Source organism: Chiloscyllium plagiosum, chromosome 8, assembly GCF_004010195.1.
Source record: "Chiloscyllium plagiosum isolate BGI_BamShark_2017 chromosome 8, ASM401019v2, whole genome shotgun sequence".
NCBI classification, from domain to species: Eukaryota; Metazoa; Chordata; class Chondrichthyes; order Orectolobiformes; family Hemiscylliidae; genus Chiloscyllium; species Chiloscyllium plagiosum.
In genome coordinates this window covers 95,461,185-95,472,616 of record NC_057717.1, presented here as the reverse complement: position 1 = coordinate 95,472,616, position 11,432 = coordinate 95,461,185, and the positions used below count along the sequence as shown (strand labels likewise).

Below are 11,432 nucleotides of genomic sequence, written 5' to 3'. Positions count from 1 at the left end.
ATCCCCTCTTACCCTGCACCCCATTCTCCTCCCACCCAGGTTTCCTCAGACAACACCCCCCCCCAAGAGAAAAGCAGGGACCCCTTGGTGTCTGTGGGATCTTGCTGTGCGCAGAATGTCAACTGCATTTGCTCCCGCAGCGGGGAACCTGTTCCGTTTGGGCAAGTTTCAACCTCTCTCTCTCTCCACAATCCCAGTAAAATGCAAAACTGAAATCCTCCTAAAAACAAAATTACTGATGCAAAACACACTGCGACTTTCCCAATCTGCCTCCCAGCTCTCCTCACTCTTGACTGTGGGGTGACTTTCCCCCACCCTTCCCCAAACCCAGTTGAATATTGACACACCATACACACCCTTCCCCAGACCCTTTAATTCTCAGAGAATTCAAACCCCACCCCAGATCTCCCATTTCCCCCTTACACCTTGGATTTGTTTTAAAATCACAATTGGCACTAAAATCCCCAGATGACACGGAAAACCAGCCTCCAACAGTGTGGGATTAGCCACACTCACTGTCCCCTCCAGAGTACCCCCTCCCAGACCAGGCAATCAGACCACACTGTAGGCAGGGACACTGAGTCTCCTCACAGAAGGTGGGGGGGGAAGAGGCGAAGCGACTGGTTTTACCTTGAGGATGGCGTTTTGTTTCTCCTGGAAGTTGCTGCAAGTGGAGAAGGAGCTGATCGAGGGCAGGACAGCATCTGCTAGAGCCATTGCTGACCAGCCCTGGTCCACCTTCCTAGTCAGTGGGAACCTGAACAACTTCAGTCTCTCTCTCTGTGTGTGTGTCTGTCTGTGGGTGTGTGCTGTCTTCCTGCTCACTCGCCCTCTGCAAAAAAAAACCTCTCTCGCTCTGTTTCTCTCCCCCCACCCCCATCCCGTGTGTAAACGGAGAAGAGCTAACATAATCCCTCTGATTAATATTCATCCACCTGATTTAAATACATGTTTAATTTTACTGACGCGCAGGGCGGTGCCTGTCCTGACAACTCCTTTTGTTTTAAAAGTTGAATTAACTTTCTGAGTCTGCCAAACTTTTCACAGTGGCCCCAGTCCCCCCGGCTGGCTTTACTTTAATGTTTTTACAAGGTTGGAACGTTTTGATGCCTGACAGCGCGGCCGTTCGGCCCATAGGGCTTGTGCCAGCCCTTTGAAAGTGGTCCTGTCTCTCCCCCCCCCCGGCCTTGCTTCCTTCCACTCACAATCCTCCTTGCTTCATGGGTTTCACTGGCTCGGTCCAGGTGTGTAAATGGTTATCAGATTCAAGTTCCTGTTCATTGGCATCAAACATTGGTCTGGGCTCATGGATATTTGCATTAACATCACAGCATTTGGGTTAAAAACAGTACCTCCCTGGGCAGTGCAGTGCTCCCTCAGTACAGCACTGGGATTGTTATAGGTCAGAGGCAGCACTGCTTTACCCCTGTAAACAGCAAGGGCTCCCCTGGGAACCTCTCACCCCCCCGCCATACACCATAGGGATTATTGCAGGAATCACACCCCTGTACCAACTGGCCAGTCTCCCATGTTTTTCTAAGCAATTTGTTTGGAGTTTTTACATCACACCTCGGGAGCAGGTGGGAAAATGGCCTTCCCGGTCTACAGCAGGGACACTACCACTGTGCGACAAGAGGGCCCATGCCAGTCTCTAATTGTCCTGCAGAAGATGGTTTTTAACCTGCCTTGTTGAATCACTGCAGTCCATGTGGTGTGGGTAGACCCACTGTGCAGTCAGGGAGGGATTTTCACCCAGGCACATTGGACGAAAAGTGATATGTTTCCAAGCAGGAGGCAGTGGTGCCATGGTCATGTTGCCACGTTAATAAGCTTATGTGCTGAAGCCAACATTCTGGGTTCAAATCCTGCTTATGGTGGAATTTGAATTGATAACAATCTTGAACTTTTTTATTACTAAAAACTAGTGTCATGCTGACAATGGGGCGGCACAGTGGCTCAGTGGTTGGCACGGCTGCCTCACAGCACCAGGGACCCGGGCTTGATTCCAGCCTTGGGCGACTGTCTGTGTAGAGTTTGCACATTCTCCCCGTGTCTGCGTGGGTTTCCTCTGGGTGCACCGGTTTCCTCCCACAATCCAAAGATGTGTAAGTTAGGGTGGAGTGGCCATGCTAAATAAACCGCAGTGTTAGGTGCATTAGTCAGAGGGAAATGGGTCTGGGTGGGTTGCTTTGTGGAGGGTCGGTGTGGGGCCAAAGGGCCTGTTTCCACACTGTAGGGAATCTAATCCATGTAACCATTAGAGATTGTTGTAAAAATGCACCTAGGTCAAAAACATCACTGAGAGAAGGGAAGCAGCCACCTTAAACCAGTCTGGTCTAAATGTGATTCCAGACCCAAAGCAACACGGTTGACTCTTCATTGCCCCCTGGGTAATTAGGGACGGGTCTATCCACGCTGTGATGCCCACATGCTGTGAAAGGGTGAAGGAGACTGAGGGAGAGTGAGGGGCTTTGGAGGGCCCCTGTAGGGGGATGCTCAGAGTGATCCCATGTACTTGTTGCACTTGTCTTTCTAGATGGAAAGCCACATGTATCACCAATTCCTCTTTGCCAGTGCACTCCACTTGTTTTCTTGTAAACATCCTCTGGTCAGCCAACAAACGTTTGCCAATTGCCTACTGTTAGTACCTCAGAGTACAGACAAAGTAGTCCCCCATCTCCTGAAAACCCTCTAAATTCTAAACTCCTCTCGTAAGTTGTCCCACCCTAAGAACATCGATATATTCAGGTTAGTCTCCACTGTAGCTCCCTCAGAATCCCCTCAATGATCACAGTTTCCAAAATCAATCCCACGTCAGGAGTCTAACTGTAGTGGTGAAGTACATCTGAAGTGGTTCCCACCAAGATCTGTCCCGGATCATCCACATTGAAGCTGCAGTTAAGAAAGCGCACCGACGCCTCTAGTTCCTCAGGAGGCTAAGGAAATTCAGCATGTCCTCAATGACCCTTACCCAACTTTCATAGATGTACCATTGAAAGCTTCCTACCCAATGCATCATGGGTCGGTATAGCAACTGCTTTGCCCAAGACCCGCAAGAAACTACAGAGAGTCGTGAATGCAGCCCAGTCCATCATGCAAACCATCCACTGACTCCATCTATACTTCCCACTGCCTCGGGAGAGTAGCCATTAGAATCAAAGATCCCTCCCACCCTGATTATAATCTCTTCCACCCTCTTTCATCGGGCAGCAGATACAAAAGTTTGAAACATGTGCACACAGAGTCAAGAACAGCTTCAGACTTAAGAACGGACCTCTCGTCTTTTAGAATTGGTCTTTCCCTGCCCCTTCTCTGCCCCCTGCTGTAACACTCTGTTCTGTTACCCTGATGCACTTCTGTACGGGGTGGTTTGCCTGGTTAGCACGCAAACAATCATTTTCACTCTGCCTCAGTACACGTGGCAATAATAAATCAAATCTCCATCACAGTCACTGCTTTTCGGGAAACGGTGTGGCATCTACTCCAGGAAGTGGGTGTATTCCTGGGATTGTGGCAGGGAACTTTGGGAATCCCATTCCACAATTTTATCCAGTTGTATTGAAAGTGGAGAGGCCGTGTGACACAGGGGGTAACACAATTCTCAAATGGCCAATCTTTCCATACACCCCCAGTGACGGGCAATAAGGATGGGAAAGATTCCTGCGATGGGGGGAGTGGATATTGGTGCCTCTCCCATCATTATCCATAGCTCCAAGTTACAGTATTCCATGCATGTTGTCATAGCGATTCAGACTCCTGAATTGAGCTGTGTGGCACCAGTTTTATGCCATTGTTATGGGTACTCTTCCCTCACACACAGAAGAATTAATGTTCATGTCACACGCCAAACGCTTGTAGAGTCATAGAGATGTACAACACGGAAACAGACCCTTCGGCCCAACTCGTCCATGCTGACCAGATATCCTAACCTAATCTAGTCCCATTTGCCAGCACTTGGCCCATATCACTCTAAACCCTTCCTATTCATGCCCCCATCCAGAGGCCTTTTAAATGCTGTAATTATACCAGCCTCTACCACTTCCTCTGGCAGCTCATTCCATACACGCACCACTCTCTGCCCCTTAAGTTCCTTTTAAATGACTCATGGTCATCGCCTGATCTAAACTGCTGTTTGCAGTGCTGAAGGAATGCCACATTGGCTGCGCTGTAAAACTGAGGGCCCCTCTGCTCTCTCCACAGGGAGCAGGAAAAGAACAGCAGAGGAATCTCTGCGTTCTGACGATATTTAACCCTCAACCAACACCCGAAGACAAATGATAAGGCCGTGTATTTCTTTATGATTTGTGGCAGGTTGCTGTGCACAATTTAGTTGTTGCATTTCCTGTGTCGATGCAGTGAATATATTTCAAAAAGTGCTTCACTGTCCATAAAGGACGTTGGAATGTCCTGAGTTTGTAAAAGGCGCTATATAAATGCAGGACTCATTTCAATTTCACTATTATCACATGAGCTTTCAGCAGCATGTGGAGATTGTTACAGGATTAGGGTGCACAAGGGCAGGAAGGTAACATAAGCACCTTATATTAATGTAGCACCTTCAACGTACATCATATATGGTGTTCCCCAAGGCTCGCCACTGAGCCATACACGGGACATCAGGATAGGTGACTCACAGCTTAGTTGAAGTGAAAGATTTTAGGATACATTTTATTTGAGTACACCAATTTCTGAAAAGGTTTGACGTTGGGTGTGGGGGTTTGGGGGGAGCTTCAGACTCCCCAAGCAATGGAAATGGAATGGGCAAAAGGCCAGAATGGGAGGAAGACGGAGACTGCAATGGATTGCAGGGCTGAAGGGAGGTTATGGGTGGCACCGTGGCTCAGTGGTGAGCACTGCTGCCTCACAGGACCCAGGTTCAGTTCCAGCCTCGGGTAACTGTCTGTGTGGAGTTTGCACATTCTCCCCGTGTCTGCGTGGGTTTCCTCCGGGTGCTCCGGTTTCCTCCCACAGTCCAAAGATGTGCAGGTTAGGGTGAATTGGCTATGCTAAATTGCCCATAGTGTGAGGTGCATTAGTCAGAGGGAAATACAGGTAGTGGAATGGGTCTGAGTCTTCAGCAGATCGATATGGACTTGGTGGGCCATAGGGCCTGTTTCCAGACTGTAGGGAATCTAATCTATTGGGAACTCAAGGAGTGAGATGGCAGAAGGACCTTAAAGCAAGGACGAGGATTTAAAATTCAGTTGTTGCTTGATTACTGGACAGTGGAGAAGATCAACAGGACCTCACTCAGATGGGCCGAGGAGTGGCAGGTGGAGTTTAATTCAGATAAATGCAAGGTGCTGCATTTTGGCAAAACAAATCAGGGCAGGCCTCATACCCTTAATGGTAAGGTGCTGGGGAGTGTTGCTGAACAAAGAGACCTTGGAGTGCAGGTTCATAGCTCCTTGAAAGTGGAGTCGCAGGTAGATGGGATTGTGAAGAAGGTGTTTGGTATGTTTTCCTTTATTGGTCGGAGTACTGAGTACAGGAGTTGGGAGGTCATGTTGCGTCTTTACAGGACATTGGTTAGGCCATTGTTGGAATATTGCGAGCAATTCTGGTCTCCTGCTGCAGATGGGCCTAGTCGTGCAATGTGACAGACGGGAGAAACAGTCAGTCTGGGTGATGGAGCAGCTGGGACGTGGATAGAAGCTCAGCTTGGGGTCAGACATAACACTGAGGCTGCAATCACTCTCACTCCACTTTGGAGAGTTGTCAGGGACAGACACAACAACCAGGGATTGGAGCTGCTCAGAAAGACCCCAAAACAATGGTTCGAGACTTGCCAGCCTTTAATCGGAGGGATTTTGTTTCACCTCCTCCGGTGCAGGATATCACACACAGCATTCCGACAAATCCACACACACGCCATCACTGGACCGTGATTGTTAGCTGACTGATCTCTTCCTCAGCCCTCAGTCTCCCTGAGACAGTTACATGGGCTCTCTGGATGCTCTCTGCCCTATTTAAGGCCTCGGTCAGTGCAGCTCAAAGATTATAGAATCATTCAGTACAGAGGAGGCCCCTTGACCCAAAAATATATTACACTTATGCCCTTCCCTACTCCAGGCTAATAGCCTGGAAGGTTATGAGATTTCAAGTGCCAATCCAAGTACTTTTTAAAGATCGTGAAGGTTCCTGCTACTTTTCTAGTCTGTATATTCCAGATTCCCAGCCTCTTAGGGAAAATATTTTTCCTCAAATCCCTCCTGGACCTCCTACCTTTCACTTTAAAATGTTGCCTCTGTCTGGCTGGGTCACCCACTGTGGTGGAAGATGGTGTGTTCCCTCCTTTAAACTGATTCTAAAGTCTACGTCTGTAACCCAAACATTAGCCAGATTAATGGAAATTTGGAAGGTTTCTCCATGCTATTTTGCAAAGTGAATTTTTCCTGTTAAATTTGCATAGATGTGGATGATTCGTCATTGGTGTGCTATTGCGCTGTTAAAATTCATTCAGGGTTTTCAACAGGCTCCTGCCTGTGTCAAAAAGTGCGGCACTGGGAAAGCACAGCTGGCCGGGCAGCATCCGAGGAGCAGGAGAGTCGACGTTTCAAGCATAAGCCCTTCATCAGGAACGTCTGTCACAAGGTTAAGTCAGTAGCCAAGGTCCAGGTCCCCTCTGCTGTGCCCACTAGTTTCTGAGGTTCGAAAGGAAGCCCACCGGGGACAAAGAGCTTCAGGATGTACAAAATGATGACCAGTTGCACTCAGGAAACTTGCTGCCCACAGATCTCCATTTCACACATCTTCTGGACTTGGAGCTACTGCATGATTGCCAGTTCTTCACTGTCACCAAATCTAACATTATTGTCTGTCACCCGGAATGGATTGCAGAGGTTCAAGGTGGCAGCTCCCCACCATCTTCTCAAAGGGCAGTGAGGGGATTAGCAATAAACGTTGAGCCAGCCAGTGACACCCCCCACCCTGTGAAAGAATGAAAGAAGTGGGGTGACAGAATTCCACTCTCTGTTCCCAACACTCCCAGATTCCAATCCCTTGCCCCAGTCCCTGTTTCCCCAATGTATCGTCTGACTGCCATGAGCTCTGAGCCTCGCAAATCCCTTCGACTGTGATTTCCCCCATGGCCTCCCAATCCTCTCCTCCTGGATTGTCTAGATCATTGTGGGCAGCACAGTGGCACAGTGGTTAGCACTGCTGCCTCACAGCGCCTGAGAGCTGGGTTCAATTCCCGCCTCAGGCGACTGACTGTGTGGAGTTTGCACGTTCTCCCCGTGTCTGCGTGGGTTTCCTCCGGGTGCTCCGGTTTCCTCCCACAGTCCAAAGATATGCAGGGTCAGGTGAATTGGCCATACTAAATTGCCCGTAGTGTTAGGTAAGGGGTAAATGTAGGGGTATGGGTGGGTTTAGCTTCGGTGGGTCGGTGTGGACTTGTTGGGCCGAAGGGCCTGTTTCCACACTGGACTCCCCCATCCTAATCTAATCTAATCTAATCAATCTCCAAGTCTGAACTTTGACCTCCCATGGCCTCCAATGCCCCTGAGCGGTCTTCTCTTACTTAGCATTGACATAGTCTTACCCAGCACGGAAACAGACCCGTCGACACAACCAGTCCATGCTGGCTATAATCCCAAACTAAACTAGCCTGCTCCTGGCCCATATCCCTCCAATATCTTTCCTATTCATGTCCTTATCCAAATGTCTTTTAAACTTTGTAATTGTACTCACACCCACCACTTCCTCAGGAAGTTCATTCCCCACAAAGGCCTCCACTGTTGGGCTCCTCAGTTTGAGTAGTCAAATGAAAGTGAAATATTGGACCTTACCATTTTAGGGTTGACCCCTTGCCCAGAAATTGACCAACCCGAATTCCCATTCCTAAATACAGTGGTCCTGATGGATATACAGAGTTGACCCCCTTGTGGCCTGTTACTAAACCTAGATCGGCTCCCCTTAACCCACCCTAACCAATGAATCCAATTGGTTGCCCATCTCACTCGAGCGGGTGGCCCAAAATGTGCCGTCTCCAAAATGGCTGACACCAGGAATGGGGTGCGACACCGCCTCATCGCCGGGAGTTATATTTTCTGGGCATATCCACTCCCCGCTTTAAAAATTTGAGGCCCAGGAATTCTGTGTTAAAGGTTGAAATGTTGTGACTGTGACCCCTCACTGAGAGGGCTTCCCTCACTGATTTCTTTTGCAGTACAGTATATGCCTGTCAAGTCAATAAAGATGGATGTCTATGCACCCCAGCACTGCAGTAGCAGTGGATGAGCACGGTTGCTCAGTGGTTAGCACTGCTGCCTCACAGCACCAAGGACCCAGGTTTGATTCCAGCCTCGGGTGACTGTGCGGAGTTTGCACATTCTCCCCATGTCTGTGTGGGTTTCCTCCAGGTGCTCTGGTTTCCTTCCACAGTCCAAAGATGTGCAGGTTAGATTAATTGGCCATGCTAAATTGTCCATAGTATTCAGGCTTGCAAGTATGGTGCTAGAAAAGCACAGCAGGTCAGGCAGCATCTGAGGAGCAGGAGAATCAATGTTTCGAGCTTAAGCCCTTCATCAGGAATTCCTGATGAAGGGCTTATGCCTGAAATGCTGATCCTCCTGCTCCTCGGATGCTGCCTGACCTGCTGTGCTTTTCCAGCACCACACTCTGGACTCTGATCTCCAGCATCTGCATTCCCCACTTTCTCCTGTGTAAGTTAGGTGCATGAGTAATGGGGAATGGGTTCGGGTGGGATACTCTTTGGAGGGTTAGTGTAGACTTGTTGGGCTGAAGGGCCTATTTGCAAACTGTAAGGGTTCTATGATTCACAAAATATATACAGTGCCGCAAGACATGCCCATTCTCTCCTACTCTGTTCACCTTTAGCCTCTGAATGATGGTTATGCTCGATAGGCACCATAATTGATTCTTAATGCACTCTATCCTTACATTTCTCCCCAAAATATCCACTTGAAAATCCATCAAGTGGGTCACAATCTCTCCCATGTTCACTATTTTTGACACACTGATCATAGGCTGTGCGGGTTGCAGGGTGATTTCCTTGTGGATAATGCTGTTTGCTGAACTCAGGAATGAGGAGCTCACCCCTCTTCCAATGTCAATACTTGCAAAGGGAGGCATGCTGGGGAACCGACTCGAAGTTGCTGGACGGGAAGGAGAGAGGGTCAGGCTTTGGTACATGGGTCAGGATCTGGTGGGGACACAGCACGGTGGGAGCGTCGCGATGTTTGTCTGCCGTTCAATATCTTGCCACCGTCATGAACGATCGCTTTGGGTGAGTGTTGAATTATACCCCAAGCAGAGTCACAGCGATGGAAAGCTGACATGGCTGGCTGGAAAGGACATTCTGAAATAAACCTTTCGACGCGATAACGCACGCTGCTTTATCTAACCCCAGAAAATTGCCATTGCGTTTCGTGAGAGAAGTTTCCGGACAGAAGCTCCGAACAGGCCATTCAGCCGTGGCTTGCACACTGAGAGATGTTCCAAATCCAAGCTTCCTTGTTATCTGTCGAAGCCCTGCACTCTTCTGATGTGTGAGATTAATGTTCTCCCTTGTTGGTTGCGCAGTGGCTGATAGCGTATGTTGGACAGTGTGAGGCTCACTTTGACTCTTCGCTGCCTGCTGTATTACTTTCGACTTGTTCCCAAATTGTTGTCTGCGGAGAGTTTGTTAATCCTGACTACTTTAATAACCAACCCCAGGGCTTACACAATTAATGGTAGGGCCCTGGGGTGTGTTGTTGAACAGAGAGACCGAGAGGTTCAAGCACAGAGTTCCTTGAAAGTGGCATTACATATGGACAGGGTAGAGCTGAAGGCGTTTAGCAAGCTTGCCTTCATCGGTCAGCATTGAACACAGGAATTGGGATGTCATGTGACAGCTGTCCAAGACATTGGTGAGGCCACATTTGGCGTACTGCATCCGATTCTGGTCGCCCTGCTATAGGAGGGATGCTATTAAAATGGAAAAGGTGAAAAAAATGATTTATAAGGATGTTACTGAGACTCGAAGGTTTAATTTATAAGGAGAGGCTGGATAGGCCAGAACTTGTTTTTTCCCTAGAGTGTAGCAAGCTGAGGGGTAACTTTAAAGAGGGTTCTAAAATCATGGTAAGGTGAATAGCTGAGGTCTTTTTCCCAGGGGAGGGGAGTCCAAAACTCAAGGGCATAGGTTTAAGGTGAGAGGGGAAAGATTTAAGAGGGGCCTGAGAGGCAACTTTTTCACACAGCGGGTGGTGCATTGTAAGGAATGAGCTGCCAGAGGAAGTGGTGGAGGCTGGTACAATTACAGCATTTGGATAGGTACATGAATTGGAAAGGTTTAGAGGGATATGGGCCAAATGCAGGTAAATGGGACTAGTTCAGATGAGGAAGCCTGGTTGTCATGGACAAATTGGGACAAAGGGATTGTTTCCGTGCTGTGTAACTCTAGTTTTATGCTTATTTACAGCAGATGGAAGATTCAGTCACTACCAAAGTCAGTCCTTGTTGAGAAAGCTCTCCAGCCCCTGTCTGAGAAAGTGAAGCTCAATTTTCTAACTCTCCAGTGAATCAGATCCTCTTGAATAAAGTAGCAATTGATACGTTGGAATTCTAATGTAAGAGCACTACCCTATTTGGGAAACAGTGGCATATGGTACTCTCAGTGGGCCAGGCTAATGTTCTGGGAACATGGTGACATCTGAATTTGATAAAAAAAAACTCTGGAAATGATGAAAAAAGGAGCTAGCCTAAAGATGACCACGTAACCACTATCAATTGTTGTAAAACCACCATCCGGTTCACTCATGTCCTTTAGGGAAGGGAACTGCCATCTTTACCTGGTCTAGCCTACATGTGACTCCAGACCCACAGCAATGTGGTTGTCTCTTAACTGCCCTCTGGGTAATTAGGGATGGGCAACAAATGCTGGCCTAGCCAGTGACACCCACAACCAATGAACAAATGAAGAAAAACTGGTATACCCACACATCGTTCTGCCTCTTGTAGTGACCAGGAGAGTGGGGATTGTGAGGGGGGGGGGAGGTAATTGGCACTTCTCTTTTTTAATTTCCTCTATTGAACACAAATAAAGTTTTCTTTAGCACTGAGTGGTGTCTGATATCAATGCCTTCGGGGGTAAGATGATAATTTTCAGTTGAGGATGTCTTTATTCCAATCCACATTGGTTTCATGAATCCTGGCTAGCCTGTGTGCATCAGGTGATGCTGGGGACCACTTTAACTCAGTAACTTTAGTCTCTTTTCCAAATCATTTCAGTCCCTTTTACGAAACTAATTGATGGAAGATCAATAGTCCATATTCCAGCCGTTTGTGAGACCTTATTAATACAAAGAACAAAGAAAATTACAGCACAGGAATAGGCCCTTCAGCCCTCCAAGCCTGTGCCGATCCTGATCCTCGATCTAAACCTGTCACCTATTTTCTAAGGATCTGTATCCCTGTGCTCTCTG

General features: G+C 48.1%; 1 protein-coding gene across 1 annotated transcript in view; it reads right to left on the bottom strand.

Moving 5' to 3' along the window:
- The window catches only part of LOC122552202 (Krueppel-like factor 2), a 26,027-nt gene extending 25,132 nt beyond the window's left edge, over positions 1 to 895 (bottom strand). The window contains exon 1 of the mRNA XM_043694799.1: positions 631 to 895. Within this exon, the coding sequence (XP_043550734.1) occupies positions 631 to 717 (87 nt within the window). The 5' untranslated portion in view covers positions 718 to 895. The remainder of the gene's footprint in view (positions 1 to 630) is intronic.
- Between the last annotated feature and the right edge of the window lie 10,537 nt (positions 896 to 11,432).